Source organism: Orycteropus afer, unplaced genomic scaffold (genome assembly GCF_000298275.1).
Source record: "Orycteropus afer afer isolate SDZICR_OR568_19922 unplaced genomic scaffold, OryAfe1.0 scaffold00117, whole genome shotgun sequence".
Taxonomy (NCBI): domain Eukaryota; kingdom Metazoa; phylum Chordata; class Mammalia; order Tubulidentata; family Orycteropodidae; genus Orycteropus; species Orycteropus afer.
This window is the reverse complement of record NW_006921704.1, coordinates 5,292,524-5,319,812: the sequence shown is the minus strand read 5'-3', so window position 1 is coordinate 5,319,812 and position 27,289 is coordinate 5,292,524. Positions and strand designations below refer to the sequence as shown.

Here is a 27,289-nt window from a genome sequence, read left to right as displayed (position 1 = left end):
CATAAAAATAATATGGATTGGAGGATAGATAAATGGCTGGATATATGTGTAATTATCTAATAAATCAGGTAATAAGTCTATGAAAATGTTAGATGAGAATCTAAGGGTGAGAATATGTGTATTCACTACAAAAATCTTTCAAGTTTTCTATAAGCTTGAAAAATTTCATAAAACTTTGGAAAGAAAGAGAAAAAACTTGAAAAAGGGAACTATAAATTTTAATTAAATAAGTAAATAAACATCAAACTGGTCCATTTCCAAAAAAAAAAAAAAAAAATGTGTAGTCTGTCTCAGTATATAGTGTAAAATCAAGAAAATGTTATAAAAAACCAAAGCCTTGCATTAAAAAATCTCTAGATAAAGGATAAAATGAGAGAAAATAACCATATAATAGAATGTATCCATCCACGTGAAAAGTAGATGTCACCTGTGGACCCAGATAAGACCATAGTTATCAGTATTGCATTACCAAAAGGTCCCAATGATACTAGTTAGGAACATAAGTACAGCAATGTGTTATTTGACAAAAACACCAATTATTTAGAACCAACCAAATAAATATGATAATTTTTGTGTCTAGTCATTAAAAAAGTTTTTTTGTATTTTTTTCCTGGTTAGTCCATGCAGTTTTAAATATTCTTTCCTTTTGAAGTCAATTAAAATTTTCAGTGAACCTAAGAAATTCTACATTGTTTAGAATTTATTAACTTGGGAGCAATACTTTTCCTTTTCACTGCAAATAGCACTTAAGTGTTGGTTGAATATTAGCTCCTCTTAACTACAGGGATTTCTCCTCACATGCAAGGCTACATGTCCTTATCCCATGCAGTTTCCAGAACTAGAAACCTGCAGATGCCTGGAGATGATGCTTCTGCATTTCCACAGCTTCTAAGCAGTCCTGGATCTCAGAAATTCCAGACAAGTTGATATTGATCCTTTAAAAAAAAAAGAAACAGTTATATACAAAGGAAGTATATCTGCCAACCTCCTTTAGAAACAGGGTCAAATAACCAGTTGGAAAATGTTCTAAAGGTGTCATTAAATTTTAATAATACTTGCATTTTTATGGGGCTTTTAACTTTGCAAATTGCTTTCACATGCATTATTTCATGTTCTGTTGCACTGAAACTGTGTCTAAGTTCTAGGGCTGAATTACAATGGCATAGATATCAAATTGTTGACAGGGACATTTGAAGAAAATTGATTACATGCAGTGCCCGGGTTACAAAGGTCTGATATACGTATAACTTGTAGTTATGAACCAACCCCAATAAAGCCTCTTATATTGTAAATGTGAAATACATACAATGGTTAGTAATAAACAAATGGGTGCTTCTTTGTAAAGCACATCAAAATATTACTATTATTGGTGTATTATGTTAAAGATGTTTTAGTATATCTGGAAATATTTCTTTAAAATTTTTATGCATAAATATGTATACAGTATACTAAAGCTTGACTATACTTTAATACACTTGACTAACTGACATACATATGAACTGTATGTAATTGTTCCAGTTTATGTATAAATTTTACTTAAAGATAGACTTAGGAACAGAACTTGTTCCTAATCTAGGGACTGCCTGCATTACTATGCACACCAGAGGTATTTATGAGGAGTTGATTGGTTCCAAGATCAAGTATTAGGAAGGGTTGAGATTCTGATGAAGCCCCTGGGTAGCACAAATGGTTTAACACACGTGGCTGCTAACTGAAATGTTGGATATCCAAGTCCACCCAAAGCACCTCAGAAGAAAGGCCTGGTGATCTACTTCTGAAAAATCAGCCAGTGAGAACCCTGTGGCACACAGTTCTTCTCTGACACACACAGGATCTCCCTGAGTCAGAGTCAACTGGACAGTAACTGGTTTTAGTTAAGATTCTGTAGGTCCTCTATCTTTTTGCTCTACTGCTTGAGGTTTGTCAGAGCCATTTAACTTAACCTATTTATCTATCTATCTATCTATCTATTTATTTATTTTAAGGATTTAATTCTTCCTTTCTCTTCTACATCCTCATTTCTAATTTTTGTTTCTTTCCAATAAATCTGTAGGTCAGTCCAACCCCAGGGTGCATCCGCGCACTTATGAAGATGCTGTACTGCCCATACTGCCGCGGACTTCCCTCCGTAAGACCGTGCAACAACTACTGCCTTAACGTCATGAAGGGCTGTCTGGCAAATCAGGCTGATCTTGACACCGAGTGGAATCTGTTTATAGGTAAGACTTTTAAATGGATCCAGTAACAGAGACATTGAAACAGTAAGTCTTTACAATACCTGATGAGCCAATCAAAAGTTATTATGACAGAACTACTTTTAGCACATTATAAACATTATTTTGCTTTGTTCTTCCTCTTTTTGTAACCTGAAGAATAAGCCTTTCTTGTATAAGTAGTCCTGTTAAGGATTGTTCAAGCCAGCTGTATTGAATTAGCTGATCTTCTGTGATGAAGATAAAATCACTCATGTTGAATTTCAGCAAGGTCCTGTGAGAAGTTAGCAAAGAATCTTGTAAGGAAACCACAAGCTGTCTCATGTTTCCATTTTTAATGCCTCAACATAGTCACAGATATGTGTAAACAACTTCTTCCTTAAACTTATATGATGAAAATATATTTTTGCCAAAATATACACATTTTTGTTCACATTTTGTGGGGAAGGATGCTTCAAGCACATGTATGAAACACTTCCAGTCTTTAGACAATAGGAGAAAAAGAGGAAGGGAAAACACAGAGGATGACCCGTGAATCATGACTCTGTTCTTGAGTAACAGAAATCATTTAGGGGACTGTACTGACAAAAGATATTTCCCAAATAGCTATCCAAGGATAAAAGGACAAATTTTATAGGCAGGCTTCTCCCTGGAAAATACACAGCCCTTGAAAGAGTAAATGTGTTTTCTTCCCCTCTGTCAAATGGCCTTCAAATGAAGGTACTTTCAGTTGCATTTACTGCAATTACATCATGACAAGCAGAGTGGTGCAAATAACAGTGGCATTGTCAGTCTCAGAGGGCCTTCATCATTTATGCAAACCTCTAAACCAGAATGCACGAGTGAAGACTTGTAATGTCTAATATTTGAGTAGGATAGGGAAAAGATCTAAGGTGTGTTAGAATTCAGAGAAATCTAAGCCAATAGATTAGACTATGCTTAGATGTGCTGAGGTGACAGGCATTCAGGTTGGCAATACAACCCATTGGTTAGCACATTGGTATGCTTAGTAAGGCCAGAGAAAATGGTTTTGAAATTTAAAAAAAAAAAACTGACTCAAATGGAAATCATGTGACAAAAGCTCAGAAATCATTTCAGAGAGAATAAAGTGAAATGCTATCCTCTCTCCTTGCCAAAGGAAGACAAAATCCTCTGGATGACCTTGAGTTGCTTGCTTTGCCTCTTTAGACTTTATTTGCTTCATTTGTAAAATGAGGATATTAAATAGTTAAATCATGAAGGTACGCTTTTAACTCAAAGATGACATGATTCTTTGCTGAGCATTTTTATCTTAGCTAAGGTGTATAATAACAACAACAATAACAACAAAGTTTTTTGGTGGGGTGAATTAAAAAAAATAGTAGTAAAGAGTCAGTTTGATCTTATAATGTATCATAAATTTAGATATTTTGGCAGAAAATCCACTTGAATGATCGTAATGAAATACATACTCTCCTCAAGAAATCCAAAAAAAATTGCATATATTTAAGCAGATTAAATTCCATAGCATCACAATGGAGTTAGTAGATGATTTCTACTTTGGGACTGAAACTGCCTAATTCACAGCACAATTACATTGTCTTTGGTCAGCCTGCAACTTATTGACGAAAATGGGCATGTGGGTTTGTTATTTACAGCAAGACATGATTAAGAATGAACATGTAGGCTTTTTAACTTGTAAGAACAATAGTGACTTCGTTATTGGCTTTCTTTGTTTGTCAGTTCTTCAGTGTGCATTAGTTGTTTTAACATTTAAAAAAAAAAAAAAAAACTCCTTACACTTTCAATCAATTAGGTTTCCCAGATGCCAATTTGGGAAATTTCGGCACTTATCCCTGAAATAGAATATTCAAAAAATTATTTATTTAAAAACTAAAATTTGAACCCTCTATATGTTGAATGTACTTTAATGAGAAGAGCTAGTACTATGTTAATACATTTTCATATCCCTTCTCCCCCTATCTCATTCTTTTCTTATTAGTCCTAATGGTCTCTGAGACAATTCTTCCAGTTTCTGGTTTCTCTATGGCATTAAGAATTGACCACCAACATAAACTTATGTAGCAAAATGTGTTCTTACTAATGCTTGTCCGGGTATAAAGTGCTAGATTACTGATTTATTACATGAATTAGTCAAATGTGCCAACCCCATTTTCCACACAGATTCATTTGACATGACAGTGTTACAGTTTGCATGGATGCAGCAGCAAAGATCAGTGAGCAAATGGGTAATCCATCAAAAATTATATATAATAACGGTCTCTCTGGTTAGCACCTGCAGCCTGTCACTTTTCGGCATCAGCATCTTTTCATAAAATTATTCAATTCTGTTGCTGTCAATTGCAAGAACCATCTCTGTCTGCTACATTAGCATGCCAGTTTATACATTTTATGGGTTATTATCATTATTATTATGTGTTCACCTAAAATGTTAACAGTGGCATGCAGTCAACCATCAATAAAATCAAGAATGGAATTGGGTGGCTAATCTTCATGATCTTTACAATGCCACAAATTAATTGAAAGTGATTTATAACTATTTTGAATTCAGTTGGTGTCTGGATCCTGTCAAAAGAAAGGTGATTCCTTTACAAAATGAAAAGTTTTAAGAGTTCAAGTCAAAACCCCAGTGGTGTTCCATCTATTTCTGAAGTTATATGTAGTTCTTTTTAAGGTTATTTATTTAATTAAAAAAAAAAAAAAAGGAAAAAAAATAAGCACCTATTCTGGATGCATTTTCACAGTCCTCTTCCAGGAAGTTTAACTGCATGCCCCGGATGGGCATGGCATTCAAAAGATTCTTATTAATTAGCCATTAAAGAAAAAAAAGAATTATCTGGTTTTTTAGGTAAAGAGGTTTTTTTGTTTGTTTATTTTTGTTTTCTTAAAAGGTACTAAGAACATTGAAGAAAATGCTGCTAGACTCATTTTAGAGTACAGACTGTTCCCTAGTTATGAACATCCTACTTAAGGACAACTCACATTTGGCCCTTTAACGTTCTGCAATTTTTGTCCTCACTTTGAAACAATTGAACCAATCCCTACTTACAACAAATTTTTCATCGGAATCACCTTCACTTGTTAAATCATTGAAAAGGCTTTGAGCATTTTCTTGCACTAAAGTAAGACTAAATAAGAACTGTATGCACCTGTTCCAACTTACCTAGAAATGTGACTTAAAGATACACTTCGGAACAGATCTCATTCATAACCCAGAGACTGCTGGCACTTGGAAAGCCTCAGTTTGGCTCTGCCAAGAACCTTCGGCTACTTGTAAAACCCCAGTACAAAAAACAGTACAGTCTTCTACTTATGGTGCCAAAACGAATGGGCATTTTCCACAGTACCCGAAGCTAGGCAGGGCTGAAGGAATGTGAGAGTGGTTTCAGGCTGTTTTCATTAATCGAAGCTGTGTAGTAGGAGAAAAACGTACTTTGAGGCATTAACAATCTCTGCTTCGGCACTTACCCCAGGTGTTGCTGTACATTCCTGAACAACTTTTCCCAGTCTAGCTTTTGAATGTTGCCTGAATACAAAAGGACTTTCTTGAAAAATATTTACATTAAATTAAAATTTCCCAGAGGGAAACAGTTTGTGGGCACACTCTTTGTTTCCATAATAACCTGTAGTTATTTCAAGTGTTTGGCATTGATGCCAATATGCCACAGATAAGAATTGTTCCATTTGACAAGAGGCCATGTTGCAGATTACACCTAGCATATGAACACTAACGTTAAGGCTGAAATTACATTCATATAGCTATAATAAATCTTGCATCTACTTTAAAATCTAGGACGTGTGGAACAACCTCCTCCAAACATCTGGTACCTTCTAAGATTTTATAGACTGTGAGAATAAGAGAGAGAGAAAGGAGATTCTGGTGTGGAGAGGCTGGGGTTGGTGGGGCAAAAGGCAGTATTCTATTTTGTTCCATACTATTTTAAAAACTGAAATGCTGTAGGCTGCTTCTTAGGGCCCATCTAAGGCAAAATTATCTCTATAGTTTCCTACAAGGGAGACCTTAATGTGTTTTTGTTCCAAGTACCTATCCTAATGTTTTAGGTTGTCCCAGTTAGTAAGACCCTAATAAGCTTAACATTAATTCAGCTCACTATACTGAGTAAGCAAGACACATACACTTTTTACCCTCAGGGAATCTAATGTACTTAAGTTAATTACAATAAACTGTGATAAAGTGTGAGGATAATAGAAGCCTAGGATATTAAGTATCTCTGCAGAAGAGGAACTTAACCTAGTGCAGGAGGTCAAGGAAGCTCTCCTTGGAAATTGAGAATAAAGTAGTAAAGAAGACTGTATTGAATTAGCATTGTCAAACATAACTGACAGCACATAGCACATTAGATTGTTACAATATATCCCCAGATATTCTCAAGTTCTCCTGACAGTTCAGTAGGTCTAGCATGCTCTCTCAGTGTTTCTGAAGTATTTTCTCGGTTATTTATTTATTTTTTGGACTCTTTCTATGAGCAAGTCCCAACGTTACCACCACTACTGCTGCTGACTTGAGAACTGATGAAATTTGGAAGATTTGTGTCAATTTTCATCAAGAAAAGTTTGAGTTTCCCACTCTCTAGATGCCCTGTTATTGTGCTTGTTGTCGGGTGCCTTTGAGTCAATTATGACTCCCAGCACCCCTAAATGACAGAGTAGAACTGCCCCCATAGTGTTTCGTTGGCTATAATTTTTATGAGAACAGATTGCCAGGTCTTTCTCTCACAGGGGCACTGAGTAGCTAACCTTTTTGTTAGCAGTCGAGTGCTTAACCTTTGTGCCACCAAGGTTCCTTATAGATACCCTACAATGGCAAAAAAAAAAAAAAAAAGCCAGCAGGCAGGTTCCATTTTTAATTTAGATCTTGTTGTTGTTGTTGTTATGTGCCATCAAGTCGGCCCCGACTCATAGCGACCCCTCCTTGGGTTTCCAAGGCAGTATCACTACAGAAGTAGATTGCCCCATCTTCCTTCCGAGGCGTGGCTGGTGGGTTTGAACCGCCAGCCTTCTGGTTAGCAGTCAAGTGCCTTAGGCACTATGCTACCAGAGCTCCCAATTTAGATCTTAAGCACTCATAAACCAAACAAACCAGTGGTGTCAACATTTCTGGGCTTTCTTCCTCCTTTCAAATCAACTAACTACTAAAAGAATCTCAAGACAGAAAACTGATGTGACAGAATCAAACATGTAATCTTAAGTGACTGTTATATCTAAGCCAAGCCAAAAGACTCTGTCTAGGTACTATCCATTCATTCAGTCATCCTTCATTCATTTTCTTATTTGTTCAACTGATACCTGTTATGGTTCTTTCTCTGGTTTAAGCACTAGGGATAGAGCAGGGCTCAGTATATGTCTTTGAATGAAATAAATGGAAACAACTAGATAGAGAAATAGAAGGAAACATAGAATGAGACAGTTCTATTTTATGTGGAAATCTGCTCTTTTAATGGAAGTATGACTAATTCAGTAATTTAAAAATCACATAATCCCGTTGTTAATGGACTCTATGAGTTCAGGAATGGCAGAAACAAATCAGATAATGAAGCTGTTTCTTTCATTGTGACAGCTGCTATCAAGTTGTAAATTAGAGCTAGCTGCAAGGAAGCTGTATTAGGTCTGTGGAATGATTAGTGTCATGTAATAAATGGGTACTTGGGGGCACAAATGACTTTCTCAGGACCTGTAGGAGTTGTTTTTCCTCCAGGTGTTTAGTGTGCTCACAATTTTGTGCTTGGGAAAATGTTGCTAAATAAGCCTTTTTGAAAAGCTTGGAACAAAACTTGTATTTTTCTTTTAAATAAACTCTGTTTCTCTTTTTATAAAATGTACAGGACTGTGTGATGTTGCATTTTAGAATATGTAAAATAAATACAAAGGACTGTTTCAAAGCTTTTTATAAGATAATACTGTTTGACTTTCTCAACCATGAAATTCTGTAACATAAATCTGATAAGAATCTTTTAGTTACAAAAGAATTCCATAATAAATATACTGTGACTCTAGCTGATATATCCTGAAATGTCATAAAAATTTGGAAAGTCTAAACATAGAAAATTATTTCCTTTAGACCAAGAAAAAGAAAAATGTACAAATTGTATTCAGCAGCAAATTTTCAAGGCTTTTTCATCTATTCTTTGTGCAATACAGCAGCCTATTCAATAATGCAGTCCAAAAACATGACTTAAATTGAGGAACAAAAGCCAAAACAATTATTTTGGAATCTGGTCTTACTGTTAGAGAACTTGCATTGCCCTTGTGCACACCTAAAAGAACCAAGGAAAATTTTATAAAAAGCTTTGTTTTCTATCAGTTGAAATCTAACCCCATTCAACCCCCTCTCTTCCTTTTATAGTCACTGATTCAATATCTCTTATGGACATTTATCATATGTGGTGCTCTCTGCAATGCCAGCAGAATGCATAAGCAGTACTAATGATTCAGCTGAAAAAAAATAAACAAACAAAATCCAATTGGCTGGGACCCACCAGCCTTTCACAGGCTGCATTTTATTTTGTTATCACTTTCCTAACGTTAGAAAACCATTTACGTCTGAACTCTGTATATGTGGAAGTATTTTTAATGAAATACAATAGGGTTAATGGTTTAAGGGACGCATAAATGTATGGGGCTCCTTAGCAAATAAAGAGATAGACATTTTTTAACCTCCAAGCACTTACTAATGCTGGTCTTGAAGCATCAACTCAAGGGATTAATGGGACTGCAATTCCTGTTCCAAATTAAGCAGATTTTCCAATGGGTCACAGTAGACAATGCACATGAAACCTACAATTATCTGGTACAAATAGTCATCCTGGGGTCTGTACATGGATTTACTTTACCTCCACTCCCAACTCTTACTGAACTGTCTATTCATACTTCCTACATACTCAACTTCTATACAATTTAACATTTTAATTGTCCATTTCCTATTTTTTGATTAAGGAGCTCTGCTAGCACAGTGCCTAAGGCATCTGACTGCTAACCAGAAGGTTGGTGGTTCAAACCCACTAGCCACTCCATGGAAGGAAGACTGGGCAATCTACTTCTATAAAGATTTACTTCCTTGGAAACCCAATGGGGGTTGCTATGAGTTGGAATCAACTTGATGGCAGTGGGTATAAATATGATAATCTAAAGGATTATTAAAAATTATTTAATATTCTGAAGATGGAATTCATGGTACAAAATAATATGGTACCAACTAATGGCCTAAAATGAAACATGCCTATTTTTTCAAAGACAACATTAATTACAATAGATGTTTCATTTATATTAAGCAGTTCTCTGAAAAACCCCATATGCCTTATCAAGCTCTCCAGCAACAGAAAGATTGCATTTACTAAGGGAAAGCAGAGCACATCAAAATGATTCAAAGTGGCTAGACAATAGCCCCTGTACTTGCGATTTTGCATTTTAAACTTCAATTTTAGTGTTTTCTATAGCTAAAAGGTTTAATTTGACAATTGCATTAAATTATAGGAAAATGTGCTTGTTTATTATAATTAACATTTGATTTTAATAATGAGATCGTTTTCTCCATCATGTTTTCAAGTTCTGGTTTTTGGTACACAAAGAGAAAATATGTGATAATTTTTTTTAAATGGAATTAAATAGACTCCAAATGGTTCAGAAATCCAGGAAGAAATCAAATACTGTAATCATTACCCCAATTATCATTGGGCTATTCTTAGCAATTCCCATTTCAGGAGATAAGAAGAACACGAGGTAGAAGAAATTGTGTTGTAGAAACCAGAAAATAACACATGTAAGTAGAGCTAAATCGGTGGATTGTGAAAGAAAACATTAAACACATAGCTATTCACAAATAACAAACTTGTAACAAGTCTCAGGGCCATCATAAGCAAAAAGTCTTTTTGTGATAACCAATTTAATAGAATGGAGGGAGAAGATGGGTAATTCTTACCTAGTGAGGCATTCAGATCATTCTAAAAGTCTTCATTAGCAGCTAAAATGAAAATCCTTATTTTACCCCAAATAATAAATCTTTGTGAGATGTTGCAACACTTTATTAACATATCTTGGAGTAGTTTTAACTGATGATACTTAGACTTCTTTTTCTCCCCAAACAAAACATTTACATTAATACATATGTCTTGCAATTGCTCTAAAAACGCCTTGCATTCCTTTAATTTATAATCATCTCAAGGGTAAAACTGCTGATCATGTCTCCATGTTTGGGTCATTTTTGAAATTAGTTTTCATTTCCCTCAGGCTTGTTTCTTTAGCAATTATAAAGAGAGTTTTAGAATCTTATCTTCATCTTATTGTCTTCATGACTTGCTTATAATGAACAACCTTCCAAGAAACCAAAGGTGGAATCCAGGCTAGAAAGGAGGGCTCCAGTGGATTAGTCTGATGGTTAATGGCATGTTTTCATTTGTTGCTACAAAGTGGGATGAGTATAAACACCCTTTGGAGTAATTTTAACTATTGAGAGACTTCCCAATATGTGAAAACTTTGAGCTTATAAGTCATTCAAAATAATTGTGTCTACAGACACATGGTCAGATAGCCAGGACAGAATTTAAATTAAAATAGAGCATGAAATATGCCTTGTCTTTCAAATAAGAGCTTATATATAAATCCCACAAGAAAAAGCTATGTCCAAGGTTTTTCTTTGCATGGATTTAAATAATTTGCTATGCTAAGAATTTGAAGTCAAAATTAGAAAAGAGAAATAAGTAGTTGAAATATGGCATTACACCAAGCAGGGATATATCTATATTCATCAAATTTTTATTCTTCAAGGTACAGGGATCTTCTAGACAGATAACAGTGATAATTAAATGTCAAGTAAGCCTGTCAATATTCACCACTAAAATCTTAATGCTCAGGAAATTAACTGATTTAATGAAAGGCCTTAGAACTATATTGGGAGGAATGAATAAGTTAGTGGATGTGAAAGTTCTGGAGTAACAATGGCCACTTCTTTGATTGCCAAAGTTGGTGTGGTTTCCAAACTGACTGAATCAGAAAGAGACCTCTCTTGTCCATGCCCTATTGTCCATCTCTGTAGTTGGTCAATGCCAGATTGAAGATGTCAAAAGAGGGAGCAGGGACACTCTTCTGTAAGAGTGTTTGAAAACTTGAGGAAGAAAGAAAGGAAAACCAAACCAAACTCATTGAGGCAAGTTGGATCCAATTCATAGCAACCCCTCCTTGGGTTTCCGAGGAAGTATCACTATGGAAGTAGATTACCCATGGGTTTGAACTAGTGGCCTTCTGGTTAGCAGTCAAATGCCTTAGGCACTATGCCACCAGAGTTCCTGTCATCAATTGAATGGTGAGGGCTGTGCTGGAGTCCTTGGTTTTATCCCTTGTGCATATGTCTCCAGATTCTCTAAATCAGTTCACCTTTGTTTTTAAAAGTGTTTAGTGTTCCAAACTCTCTCATAGGAACACAATCATAGGAATGTATTTTATAGTTCAAAGCCTGTGGGTATGACCCAACAAGATGAGAGAAATGAAATCATCAACAATCCTCAGAAGGTGACCCAGGCATGAATCTACAAATACACAGCATATTTTGAGGATGTTGATCCTGAAATAGGAACTGACTTCCAGAAGAGAACTAGACCAAGTAAAATACATTTGTCCCCTCACTAATTAGCCTTGCAGTATTTTCAGTTGAACCTCTGTGGCTAAATTTAAAATACTTGGCAGGTTCTCAGTGATCCAATGAAACATGTGCCTAATACTGCCCTTTATTGTTTGAAGAGCCAGGTATGTACTTCCCACATTTGTCCATGATAGACTGTTTAAGTTTTTCTTGCTACTTACTGTCAATTATAATATCCAAATTCCCAAACTATGAGAGTTGTAGAGGATTTTATTCCCCTATTTTGATGGTCTAGAGTTCTGTGTGAAGAATATTATATGTATAGTAATATTAACTAACATTTATTGCATTCTTTCTTTGTACCAGATAGTGTTTTAAGCATAAGTTTTATACTTAACACAACCCTGTTAAACAGGCAACACTATGATATACATTTTAGAGATGGGAAAATTGAAAGAGAGTTCAGTCCAAGGTCCAAGGTCATACAGTTTATAAATTGCAGTGCCAGAATTTGGCTTCAAAGCTGAGGGTCCTAATATTGCTTAAATTAAGCTCCTCCTAAATGTTTAGGAAATAACTTTTATTTTCTGCCTATGTAAGTAGATGGGGTATATGAGGGAAAATTGAGGATTCGATATCACCAGGACAGTTTTCTACAGTGAAAGAAATCTCTGTGCTGTCCAAGATGGTAGCCACTAGCCACATAACTATTGACCACTTGAGATATGTCTAGTGAGACTGATTAATTTTCCATTTTATGTAATTTTAATTAACTTAAATTTAGTCACATGTGAACACTTCCAATGTATCTAATATATCCAAGTAACTGAGTTTTTAATTTCATTTATTTTTAACTAATTTAAGCTTAAGTCACTATATGTGGCTAGTGGCTATTTTCACTGGGCAGTGCAGGCTCATAATTTGCATTGCATGACTTATCAACTGAATGTCTAATTTTCTTCAAAATATTTATTAAATGCTTTTTGGTTGTTGTTGTTAGGACATTGAATTTATTTTTCCTTTCTTCTAAGAGTATACAAATTGTTGTTGTTGTTGTTGTTGTTATGTGCCGTCGAGTCGGCCCTGACTCATAGCGACCCCTCCTTGGGTTTCTGAGGCAGTATCACTACGGAAGTAGGATTGCCCAACCTTCCTTCCGAGGAGTGGCTGGTGGGTTTGAACCGCCAGCCGTCTGGTTAGCAGGCAAGTGTCTTAGCCACTATGCTACCAGAGCTCCCAGAGTATACAAATACATTTTCTTATTTTCTTGAGTATGGAGAGAAAAATAACTAAAAGAACATCTTGAAATCAAATCTAATCATCATAAATTATGACTACTGCTTAACACTATGACCAAATTCTGTTTTTTTTTAAAAAAATACAAGCAATCCCTGGGTTACAAATGTCAGATTTATGAACAACTCCTACTTTTCTTTAACACAGAACTTTGAACTGGTCCTGTATTAGCTGATAAAGAAAAACAAGAAGAGACTGGGATTTTTACAATTTGGGTGACTCATCAAAGTAACCAGAAAAGGAAAACTCACAGGTTGAAGCCCCGGAATAAAAGACTCAGGAGAGGCGTTGTGAGCCCTTTCAGGAGCATGATGCATGAGATTGAATTGTTGGCAAGCCTGTGGATAGACAAACACATTCAAAGTGGCATGATCAGTCACCTAAGTGCCTTTTTTTTTTATGTGTGCTTAGATCTAGATTGAGTATTGGTAGACACGAAAGAAATAAATATTGTAATACCTAGTCCTGAGGAATTGTAATTTTCCAGAAACAAGATGTGTGCTGTTAAAGTGAGTAGCATTTGATTAAGTAGACAAGACATGGGTAGGATCATGGTTCCTTAAATTGACTCTACCACTTATTGGCTGTGTGACTCAAGAATATTATTTAACCTTCATGAGTCTCAGGCTTAACTAGGTAATGTAGATAAATCACTAACAGAAAAGACAGGTCTACAGTGGTGGCTCTGAATGGCAGAGTGGGTCCCTATTTAGGTGAATAACATGTGAAACTATGAACAAAAGGTAGAAATTAGAAACTGCCAGTAGGGATGCAGGCAGGATTCCTACAGAATCTTCTTCAAACAGAAGAGATAGCAAGAGCAAGCTGAAAACCAAAAAGAAGGAGTCAGAGGACAGTTAATCAGTAAGAAGTTAAGGGGGAAGATTAGCCAGGATTGGTCTTTGGAAAGTCAGACCAAATACTTGAAAATGTATCTTGATAGCAATGACAAGTCACAAGACATTTTTACCCATGAAATAACAGGATCTGTGTAATAATGTGGAAGTAAATGAAAAATGGATACAGGTGATATTAATGATAGGGCATGTAAAGAGGTCCTGTAAGCATGGCATGAAGAAAAAAGGAAGAAAATAATATTGATAAGAGTTTGAAGTAAAAATACAAAGACATCATGTCTAATTATGTTGTTGTTGTTGTTATGCCGTCAAGTCGGACCCGACTCATAGTGACCCCTCCTTGGGTTTCTGAGGTAGTATCACTACAGAAGTAGATTGCCCCATCTTCTTTCCGAAGAGTGGCTGGTGGGTTTGAACTGCCAGCCTTCTGGTTAGCAGTCAAGTGCCTTAGGCACTAAGCTACCAGAGCTCCTATGTCTAATTATAGGTGGCTAAATATGGAGGGCAATTAAAAAAAAAAAAAAAGAAGGAAAAAAAAAAAAAAACCATCAGACATGACTGAGATAAATGCCTGAGAGATTGATGGTGTAGTCAGCAAATAGAGAAGTTAGTTTGGGAATAGCAAACATGGATTTCATCAATCTGTTTAGGACTTGTCAAATTTGTGAAAGCAATGAAACTAAAAATGGAACTGTCCAATTGGATGTTGAAAATAGTACTACCTTATGACCCTGGAACAGAAGCAGAGGCTGCTAGAACCTTTGGAGGATTTCCACAGTCCAGACGGTTCTGTGGCCATCTTCCCTAATCAATTCTAACAGATACACCCAGAATCCACTCTCCTGGGCTCCACGCCGGGGCCTGCATATTCGTTCCCTGTGTAATTGTACTGCCTTTACCCTGAAATGTTAACTCTTTAACATCAATATATATTCTCAAAATGAGCCTACATTTGTGTTCTCTAACCTGTTTAATTACGTGGTGCTACAATGTCAACTGAGCAAATAGGAGAATGCTTAACATAATCCTTCAACAGAGACATGCCTTGATTGCTCCCCAAAATATGTTCCCTTATGACTCAGGAACCCCTTGATGGTCATATCTATATCACACACATTGACATTTTATAATTACAATTAATCCAAGAGAAAATTTATTTTCTCTTGGCTTTGGCTTTTGTGATGCTAAGTTCATGAAATCTAGGATTATTTTGCTCATTTCTAGCCACTGCTGAGTTCTAAATTTCCAGTTGAGACATAAATTTGCTAATTTTACAAATAATTTCCTCAAGGGCATTTATTTCCTTCCCTGGAAAGAATGCCATGTATCAGAAAGCAGCCCCTACTTCATTGAGTGCCCTGGATGTAACTGTCACCAATGAAAACTCAACATGTAAGGACCAAGGTGATCTATCCACTGGTTTCTGGACTTTGAATCCTCCAAGGAGCAACACAAAAATATACATGATTCAGTGTTTGCAATGCAGTGTCGGAAGGAACAGTGAGTTTGTTTGTTTTTTGAATCCCATATTGCCAAGCGACTGATTTAAGAAGGCCCTAGAGTATAAATTATTTCTCCAAACCTCTATAGTGACTTTTGTCAAAATGCCTCTGCTTAGCCCATTAAAGGCAAAAACCATGAAATATTATTTGATTTGTAACCCAAGAAAATTCCCTAAAACCACCTTCCCTGTCTGGAAAGCTGCCAGAACAAAATGAGAGGAAAGGTCGAGCCTGTGAACCATAATTTGAGGTTGCAGCATGTGGCTTAGATCAAAGTTTGAACCTATAGGCTACACTCAGGCTTCCAGAATCCCCGGAGGATTTACATTTATTTTTCTTAACTCAATTGGGTGTCCTGAGTTTTGAGATCAAAATTTCAAATAGTGTAATAGTGGCCACACAACATTTCAAAAAATCTGTCAATGAATTGTATTTAATAGTTATTACATATCCTTTGAATTCAATTTGGAGAAGTTAGTTACAGAATACTTTTAATTTCCGTGTGGAATTGGTAGATATTAAATTCTACTTCTCCTGATTGCCTCAGGATGAAAAGAAAAAAATCACTTTACTTCTGCTATGCCATACATCGATTCCTGCCATTTTTATTTGTGATCACTGAGCATCAGAGTGTTTGTGTTCATCAAAAACTTGTTAAATCAAACTTTAGCATGTAAGACAATTTACACTTACATCAAGCATTTTTAAAGATACATAAATAAATAGTTTGAAAATGCAAAATGACAATTATAAATAAATAATAATTAGTATGTAATTTTTGCTTGGAAGTTTTTTCAATTGTTTTAAATCTGTTTGTTGAAAAATCTTTATATTCTTCTGAAAACATACAACATTTTTATTGATCATTTGACGTTAAACTTTTTGTCAAGCTTTTACTTAATGAACAAAATTCCAAATTAGAGGATTCTTACTTAACAGGAATTGAATATATATGCATTAAACTGATATCTCTGATTCCACAAAATGCATTATAATCTTCCCCATTCCCATATTTGTAACTTTTTTTTCTCCAAAACCTAGCTCTCATTAACTACAATACGTTAATGTATTTGCACAGTCTTTGTACACCTACTCCTCACATATCGACATGAGTAGTTTCCAAAGACCAGGTTGTTATGGGAAAAAAATTGGCATTATGCATAAACAGAGGATGACAACATCATTACCTAACTAATAAATTACACCATTACATAATTGCCAAATTTCATCATCATGTAACTGCCAAATATCATTACTTAACCACTAAACTACTGAGAATCATGGCCCAGCAAAGTTGACAGATAACCTTAACCATCACAGCCAGCATTACTCTTGCCTCACACCTCAGCCTTTGTTACAAATGTTGTTAATGTGCAAAATAGCTGGATAGATTTTTTGCTATTTTTGTAAATGTGAAATATCAGATAACAGGATAATTGATAAGTGAGGAGTAGGTATATATACATAAAGTAGTTAGAGTTGTTAACACATACCCTTTTAAAAAACAGATTTACCAGTTGAAGTGGCTTGTGTTCAGTTCTTTTTGCCTTTCGGTTTACAGTATTCCATCAAAATACAGTGTTTCAAGGGTACTTAGGTTAGTGATTTTCTTCCTTATCCTCTGCATTGTAATTATATTATTCATTGGTAATATATTCTTATTACATTATTCACTGGCATGATGTTACTTGTTACTGTTGGTATTTCATCTAGGTTTCATTTTAGTTTCTCTCATATTCTGGTTGATATTCATTATCTCTTTATTTTGGAGTCATGTGTAAGACATTACTTTGACTCTAAGTGTCAAAAGTATACAAACAACTATATGCTGAGAAGTGTTCCCTTCTTGTCCATACTAACTCATTCTCATCCCCTCCTTCTTTCAATCCCTTTCCCTTCCACCTCCTGTAAGTAATTCATGTCCTTATTTTCTGGTTTATCCTTTCTATATTTATTTTGCACAGAAGAACAGATAGATCTGCGTATTCTTATATCCCTTTTGTTATTACACAAAAAATGCTATGCTTTGCTCTTTTTACCTAATGCTGGGAATCTTTACAGATCATTTTATAGAGATCTTCTTTATTCCTTTTCATAGCTGTGTATTACTCTCTTATGTGGCTGTCCCATGGTTTATTCAGTATTGCTTCCAATATTTTGCTATTACAGATGATACTACAATGATTAACTTAATGCATATGTATTTGTGTGTCGGTAGAAACATATCTTCAGCATAGATTCCTAGAAGTAAAATTACTAAGTCAAAAAGGTCAATGCATAGGTGGTTTTGTTAGGTATTTGCCAAATATTCCTCCAGAGGGTTGTACCAATTTGTATTCCCATCAACTATGTATCAGAGTATTTATTTCCCAACAGCCTGGCCAACAGAATACATTGTCACACTTTTAAATTATTGCAGTCTGATAAATGACAAATGTTATCAACTAAGTTTCTAATTTAATTTTTCCTCTTCACCATTTTGATTTTGGTTAACTAAACAAATTAACAGCTCTTTCACTCACCATGAGTATTATATTTAAGATTATTTTGTAGTAAGATAATTCAGAAAACTTCTTAATGGGTTAGAAAAGAATGACATACATGCTTATTTATCAGTAGCTTGTTGTTACATCAGCTGAACAGTTTAGGTACATTTATTTACTTATTTTAATATTTTTGAAGGCTAGGGAAACATTTTTATTGTTTCCTAACCTCGAATGATGTGTCTGGATTTTGTCACAAATGTTTTCCAGTAGTAGAATTCTAAGAACCAAGTATGAGCATATGAAGAGGACTGTAATTACAGCAATTATGGAAAAGTAATTTACTAGTTGTATGAATTGAACAGATTTCAAATAGGGTAGATCAGCCATAAAAAGCAAGCAGGATATTGAAAATAAATATTTTGGGAGCTAGGAAATAGCTTGTTAAACACACATACCAAATGTAAATGTTTTGCTAACATTAATATAATTTAATTTCTTAGAACCTAAAACTGTAATTTTTTTTAATTAAAAAAAATAGATGCTACAATGATTAACTGTTTACAGACATGATTATTCATCTTACTCATCTGGTAGATATGAAACACTCACCTGATAAACTTTTCATTTTGTGAAAACTGGGTTAAATTAAAACTAGAAAAAATAACTTGCAGAATTCTTCCTAAATTTAGAAATAGGTAGAGCCCAATAGTGGATGAATCTTTGTGGAATATGGTTGAAATATTTAAAATAGATGAGGCAGTCTGATTCTGTGAAGATATATAGCCTTGGAAACCCTATGAGGCAGTTCTACTCTGTCCTAAAGTGTTGCTATGTGTTCAAAGCAACTCAATGGCAGTGGGTTTGGTTTTTTGGTTTTGGTTACACAGCTCTACTCTCCACCCAGAAGACTGCCAAAGAAAAGTGATCTACTATAGACCGAACCAAATAAATAAATAAGCCAGTCGCCCTTGACTCTGATTCATAGCACCCCGACATGTGTCTGAGTAGAACCATGTTCCATAGAATTCTTTATGGTGGATTTTTTGGAAGTAGATTGCCAGGCCTTTCTTCCAAAGTCCCTCTGGGTACACTCAAACAGACCACCTTTCTGTTACCTGCTGAGTGCATAACTGTTTAGGCCACCCAAGGATGCCACTGTTAACCAACCACCTACAATAACTGACCTCCAGGTTCTGCTCATAGAAAAAGCTCTGAACTCACTATTATTTTGGTTCTTAGGCCATTCCTTCAGCTAAACTAAGATGCTTTCTTGAATTATGGCACTGATGACCTGGGCCACATTGTTTTGAATGTTTGTAGAATAGCATTTATAGAATTATACTCTGGAGTCCTCTCAGCTATCTACACTTAGGAGCCCGATAAGAACTGTCTGGGTTGAATGTACTATGGGATTTATTGTGGAGATGCCCAGGGAGAAGTGATCCACTATATCACACAGGATTCTCTTTAAAAGACTCACAACAGAGTCAGGAAAAGCTGGTTCACAGCCAAGTAATTTAATTTAATCTAATGGAAAATGTAGTTTTTGTAAACAAGCATTTTCACTCACTGCTTTGAATTAGATTTTGAGAGCATCCCACGTTTATTTCTTATAACATGAAATTTTTATCATTATACCTTACCCCTTATTTTTCACTTTTTCTGGATTTCCCTTTTATTTATGTTCTTGTGTTATGTTTATATTGTTTTCCTGTGTTTACAATATGTTGTGAACAAAATACCACTTAAGTCAAGTTTTAAATGAGGTTAAATTTAAAAAAAAAATTTCCATCTGTTCTGGAACAATCTGCTTAAATTTTCTTAATTTTGGTCTCATTAGTTATAAGATAGCTGCCTTAGTTATCAGGACTAAAAGTAACATGTGTAAAATGCGTAAAATAATACAAACTTGGAATAAATAATAAGTATGATTAGTCACCACTTAGAAGTTTAAAATAAGTGGAGAGATGAGAAAGGAACTGAAAAATCTGTAGTGATTTTATGGACTCTGGATTATATTATGTTTAAACTATTTGGATAGTATTAATGATAACAAAATTCCAATTAGAAAGTCCAATGTACTCATTTATCTATTTCTGGGCATACAATAGATTCATGTTAATAAGCCATTGAATGTTTTTTTTAAATTCACTGTTATTCTTGGATAGTGAAAGGAAATAAAATGAGGAAACAGAACTAAGAATTGCTGAAAACCAAATTGCCAAATGACAGATGAGCAACTAAATATTGCCAAAATATTTGAATGCATTGCTCCTCACAGTGCTCAGAAATACTGGTGAATGAAACAGACTGGAGTCTCAGTTTCATAATCAAACACCAGTGTGGTGAGTACACTGAGTGGAGAATCAATCTGCAATCTTAAAATCACCAGTGACCCACTTCCTCCTATCCAGAATTCTTATTTTTGCCCCGCCTCCCCACACATACACACTCAGGAAAGGACAAAAAAGGCAATTAGAACTGTGTTTTCTGATTTTTTTTCACTTACAAAAGCCAAGTTGTATGAAAGAAAAAAATTAGTAAAAAAAAATCAAGGATATTAATGATCCATGTAAATCAAATAATGCACAAGACTTTTAGGAATAATGTGGGTAGAGAAATTTCCATTCAAATTTGCAGATACTGCTGGACACATGCCAATTTAGCAACTTCAGACATTCCACTAGAGAGAACTATTTCACAAGGTGTAAATAGTCTTTTCTGAACTGATTTAATCAGTGTCACCTGAAAGACCCTTTAAATTATCATACCAGATGCCAGTAAAATACCAACCTTGAATATATATATAACTTTTTGTTTATCAACATTTCTTTATTTAATCTCAACAACCCTAGAAACTAAAGTAGCCACTGTGCTTAAGCGTTTGCCCCAATCACACAGCATCTGGTTCAAATCCAGTTGATAATCTCCGAAGTGATTTAAAACATTTTTGGAATAAACATTTATATCAAAGATTTATTTCAGATCTAAGGGAAGTAGGAATTTTGAGAAAGATTTTAAATTTTTTTTCCCTAAAAAATTTGGTAAAATTATTGTATTTTTTTTTAATATATGGTAAAAATATTCAGAAGAAGAAATAAAAAGTTCAATTATCACCATAAATAAGAAGAAAAGAGAGATATTATAGCTGTGGAATTTGAAAAACACAGGGGCAGTTGATGGTTTGAAGAAAGAAAAAGTGAGGGGCCTTTTCACACCATCAAGGAGAATATGTGAAAGACTTGGCTACAAGAAAAACAAGAATGAAGAAGAAAGAAGAAGACTTGGCTACAAGAAAAAAGAATGAAGGCTTATAAAAATATATATTTTGCAGCCTCTGGAAGAGTAAAGAAGCTATGATGTGCAGTGGTTAAATCATTCAGCTGCTAACCAAAAAGTTGGCTGTTCAAATCCACCAGCCACTCTACTAGAGAGAGATTTTTCTGTTGTGATTCGTTTTCCATTCAACAGTTCTTACATATTTTGTTTATTGATATTGACTGCAGTCTCCGTAATGTAACAACTCTCTTCCCTAAAGATTTACAACCTTGGAAACCCTTTGGGGTCATTCTTCTCTGTTCTGTAGGGTCGCTCTGAGTCAGAGTTAACTCAATGGCAGTGGATTTTGGGTTTTCAAGAGCTGTCAGGGTGAAATGGTGATGTCAAAAATAAAAATTAAGAAATGTATTGATTTTTCCACACTACTGGAAGCACAGATATTAGAAACCAGGATAAATGAAGTTAGTGTTGGATGCCATAGGAAAAGACTGACTTGCAAATAAAAAGAAAGAATTTAAGATGAACATTGCCCTTTACTTTCTCTCTGTCTGATATTTATCCATCAGCTGCAGAATTCCCGTAATAATCCATTAAAGTTTCATTGCCTATTTCCTCTATGCCTGTTTCTGGGCTAGGCGTTGTGGCTTAAGTAAAAAGTGAAGGAGGGAGAAATCCTACTATCATAAACTTAGAAAGCAGCTACTGTTGAGTGCAGTCAAGTTGTTTCCGACTCATAGTAACCACATGTAACGGTAGAACTATCCCAGAGAGTTTCCTAGGCTATAATCTTTATGGAAGCAGATAGGTAGGTCTTCTTCCCATGGCACTGCTGGGTGGGTTCAAACCACCAACCTTTCAGTTAACAGGTGAGTGATTAACTTTTGTGGTACAAGGGATCCTTAGTAAGGGAGTAGATAAGCAATTCCAACATGGTCTTATCCCAGAAGGGAGTTTCTAAGTTGGAAGCAAGTTACAGAAGTAGAGCAGATGGCAGTACAGACAAAAACCACAAAGCACCCCTCTTCTCTTTTTTTCTGTTGTGATTCGTTTTCCATTCAACAGTTCTTACATATTTTGTTTATTGACATTGACTGCAGTCTCTGTAATGTAACAACTCTCTTCCCACTTCCTCCTTGGGTTTACATTTTCCCTGTGTCTCTGAGCTATCTCCCTGTGCAAATATTGCCTTTCTGATCTCCCATAGTTGATTGTTCTAAGTCGTGTACATACGAGGTATAGATGTTCACCTTTATGCGCCTGTATGTTGTTCATCTGGAAGCGATGGGAGTGAGTTCAATTCAGGCCTGACAGGTGACTAGGAGTCATAGTCTCAGGGGTTTCACCAGTCTCTATCAGACCAGTAAGCTTGGTCTTTTTCATGATTTTGAATTTTGTTCTACATTTTTCTCCCACTCTCTCCAGGATCTCCTTTCCTGATCCCTTTCTGAGTGGTTGACTATGGTAGATGAGCACTATCTAGTTCTAGTTGCACAGTCACGTAGGCTGAGGTTCACTTGGTCCCCTAGTCCCTTCAACTAATTGTTTCCATATGTCTTTGATTTTTCTTTTGTTCTTCTTTGCTTGGGATGAGGATTGTTTCATCGATTGTTTTATCTTAGATGGCTGCTAGAAAGGTTTTAAGACCCTAGTTGCTACTCACCAAAGTAGGATGTAGAATGTTTTTTGTGTAGTATTCTACACATCTGTAAAGAAGATGCCACAATGGGCTCAAGTATAGCAAGAATTGTGAGGCTGGCACAGGACTGGGCAGTGTTTCATTTTGCTGTGCATAGGGTCACTATGAGTCAGAGATGACACAATGGCACCTAACAACAACCTGCTATGCTGATTCAGCTTAATGTTCCCTGTGATCATGGTCTCAAGCCTGCAGGGCCAGTGGCTCATCCCCTGAAGGGGTTTGGCTGTGGCTAAAAATTATCATAATTTTGCCCCCTGTTAGCTCTATTACACATATGGACACTCTTATAGCACATACAGATACGTATGTAGAAATACCATCTGCCAAACTTATATATACTCATAGATATATTCCTTTTTGCCTAACCATACGCTATCATTTAGCCTGTCTACCTATATGCTCAGGAGCTCTGGTAGCACAGTCCCTAAGGCACATGACTGCTAACCAGAAGGCTGGCAGTTCAAACCTACCAGCCACTCCTCAGAAGGAAGGTTGGGCAATCTACTTCCGTAGTGATACTGCCTTGGAAACCCAAGGAGGGGTCACTATGAGTCAAGTCTGACTCGATGGCACATGACAACAACAACACCTATATACTCACCCATAGATTAATGTTTGTTATTACTGACAACGCAGTATTGAAAGCACCCCCTTCTTGATGCATGCTGTGGTCGTTCTATCACCTCCTGTCCTGCGCTCCCTGGTGCTTATGTTACTGTGGAACCACACAGCTTCTTGTCTGTCTGCCTAGACATATATCTGGGTGGTATTTTCCCCCACACCTTTGTGTTCTCTACTCTCCTCTTGTCATTAGGTCTATAAAGAAGATGTAATCACTGGGGTCTCTATTTCTTCTCCTCAACTGACCCTAGCAGAGTGCTCTCCACATCGCTGACAGATTGGCTTATAATTATAGCAATAATGTAGTGATTGAAGAGTGGGATCAGATGGCCTGAGGGAATCAAAGATACAGGGTGGTAATTATATATCATTTGTAGAGGACACCTGGGAACTGGCTAAGCAAGCAAGGCTGAGAAATCAGAAGATGTGAAATCTACTTCCTGTTCTTTCACTATAAAGGTCCTGTCACCTTTCCCCAACCTCACCAGCTATAATTTCACCTCAAGTCTTTCAAAATGGCTGTTCCATTTCACCAGGCTGCCTTTCCTGTGGATATTCACACAGCAGCTTCCCTCACTCCACTGAGGTTTTCACTCAAAGATCACCTTCTGAATGAGGCCTTCCCTTGTCACTTTATCTAAAATTTTAACCATGCTCACTATACTGTCTAAAATTTGCCTTTCTCCTTAACATATCACAGTGTATTTTACTTTTTTATTGCTGTGGGTATCTTTGGTCTATCTCACCAACTCAGGAAGTTCACTTGTTTTGTTTAGCTCTATTCCTAGCAACAAATCTTGCTTGATACATAGTAGGTGCTCAATAAATATTTGTTGAATAAATTAATGAATGACAGGGTGCTGTGAACTTCTGCTTCCTCCATTATATTGTGGATTAAATAATACCTCAGAAATTGTTATGGTAATCAGATGAAATTATATGTGTGTGTATTTTCAAAACTCTATAGGTTTTCTACTATAAGGTATTATTATTAATAAGAGCAGCACTATCATCATCTTGAACATCATTATTTTTTCTAATCTCACTGGCATCATAGAAGATCTCTGGCTGTTGTACTGGCACAATGTGCTGTTCCAGATTTTACCACCATTACATCATGAGCCTGTCAGTATCAAAAGTTAGATTGCTAAGAAGACAGAGATAATGTACCCCAGTCAGCAGTTGTTTGTTGCTAGTCTCCAGAATGCCAGTGGCCTCCTGGAACAAATGTCAAGGCACTAGATAGAAGGCAACATGATTTTTCTACTCTTCTGATTGCTCAGGGAGATAAACCAGGAAGAGTGTAGGGCCTTGCTAGTCCTCTTCCTAAGGAAGGAGATAAGCTTCCTTACACCCTGTAATACAGTACAGATCAGTTGCCTGGTCCCCTAGGTCACTCTGATAGTAAAGGTACTTCTTGGATGGCAGCCAATGTGGATCAGTGTACAACCACCACCACAAATCCTATTCATAACATAGCTAGTAGCTATATAAATGCATCCAATGAGTACCTGTTTACAAGGTAGTGTAAACAGTTAAGTGCTGGGTTACTGACTGCAAGGTGGACAGTTCCAACCCACCCAGAGGTGCTTTGGGAGAAAAGCCTGGCTATCAGCTTCCAAAAGCCCACAGCCATGAAAACACTATGGTGGACAGTTCTACTTTTGACACATGGGTATCCATGTGTCAGGATGGACCTCATAGCAACTGATTGGTTGGTTATTAGTCAGAAGCTGACACAGGCAAATCTAATGTCCCTACTAGGTGATCCACTGCAAGAATATTGTACTCATTAAGTAAGAGGAAGAAATTCTTACATCAATCACATATGTAAATTCTGATAGGTGGTATGTAGACTCTCGTGGTTTAGCCCTGATTTTTCAAAGTTTTCTCAAGGACTTAGAGCTCTCCAGTGGAATATTACTAGATTGATTGTTCTGCCTTAATAATTAGAAAGCCTTAATAAGCTGCTTACCCTTGATAAATAGGATTGTTGAAACCTCCATACTTAGTATGGCCTAATAAAGTTGAAGTGTCAAGCCTGCTAATATAGTGCAATCTTAGCAAAACACGATTCTTTAAATCCATCCATTATCTGCCTTGAAAAAAAAAATCCACTACACTCATATCTTATTTTATGTGGCACTTTGTAAACTTAACTTTAAAACATTAATGTGTTCTAACAGATTAGTATGTCATTTTTCATTATGCGGTACATGTTTGATTTTGAAAATCATTTATCCACACATATCCACACGTATGTAGGAATACAGTATTCTTTCTTTTTTTTTTTTTCTATGACAATCACTTATCTTGGTTTATTTTTCCCATGGTGCAGAATACATTACAAATGTAGAATTTTGTTTATAATTTCCATATTGTTGGATATATTCAAAGCATGTGTATTATTTACAATAGATAGAGCTACAGGGAAATATAAGTTACTCTTAACAAAAGAATGCATAATGATTATGTGAAATTAAAGAGTTTTTGCTTAGAGGATATAATAGTTCATTTTAAAGAGAAGATAATGATCTTGCACACATCCCACATTCAACATAGACTCAGAGATTTTTTGCCTCACTTGTGGATTTATTGCATAGAATTTTGGGTGCTGTAGTGATACAAACTTTGGAAATGCCTTTTTATTGTATTTTGGAAGTCAAAAATGATATTATAAACTTTATTAATTATTGTTGTTGTTGTTGTTATGTGCCATCGAGTTGGCCCCGACTCATAGCGACCCCTCCTTGGGTTTCCGAGGCAGTATCACTACAGAAGTAGGATTATATGAAACTTTTTTTTTTAATCCAACAAACTTATTTATTTTGTTCAATAAATATGTAGATTGCCCTTAGCTGAAATGCCACCAAGTAAGACAAACCAAAACCAAACACACTGCCGTGGTGAAGCTGGACCCAACTCATCGCGAGCCCTCCTTGGGTTTCCGAGACCGTATCACTATGGAAGTAGATTGCCCAACCTTCCTTCTGAGGAGTGGCAAGTGGGTTTGAACCACCAGCCTTCTGGTTAGCAGTCTAATGCCTTAGGCACAACGCCACCAGAGCTCCCTAGCAGGTAAGACAATGGGGATAAAACATGAATAAGACACAGATTCTATGCACCAAGCTCCCATTCTTGGCTGCAGGGGGCGGAGGTGAGGGGGGCATAAGCAGGTAACTACAACATCATATCAACCATGCTGAAACTAAGTTAAATGTCCTAAAAATACTACGGCAGAACAGATGGGAGTGATTAATGTTACTTGAATAAGGTCAAAGAAGGTTTTCAGGGAGCTGATATTTGAACTGAGTGTTTAAGTAATGAACACAAATTGACCAGGCCTTCAAGCCAGGTCAGGCTTTATGAGTGGAGGGTGCAGAAAGAGCAAAGAAATGGTGCTATAAGGTGTGTGGCTTGTGTAAAAAAACAGTATAACTAAATCATAGGTGTATAACTGGTGTAGCAGGTAAGACAAAAGGGAAAAAAAAAGCCAAAAGGTATGAATAAAGAAAGATAGGCTGGGACTAGGTTATGAACCACCTCATATGTTGTGCTGTGGAGTTGTATTTATACAGTGGAAATTAGAATTTATCTACAGGACTGGGAAGCAATTCATTATACATAAAATTTATCAAACCTAGGCATCACCTCCAAAACCTTCGCTAACAATTGCAACTCTCCTAAACACCTCTTAGGAGCTCTGGTAGAGTAATGCCTAAGGCACTTGACTGCTAACCAGAA

General features: G+C 36.0%; 1 protein-coding gene across 1 annotated transcript in view; it reads left to right on the top strand.

The window, feature by feature from the left end:
• Positions 1–27,289, top strand: part of GPC6 (glypican 6) — a gene marked incomplete at its 5' end in the record, with an annotated part of 1,291,124 nt that overhangs the window by 777,467 nt on the left and 486,368 nt on the right. The window contains one exon of the mRNA XM_042781413.1: positions 2,054–2,219. Coding sequence (XP_042637347.1) covers positions 2,054–2,219 — 166 coding nt within the window. The remainder of the gene's footprint in view (positions 1–2,053; positions 2,220–27,289) is intronic.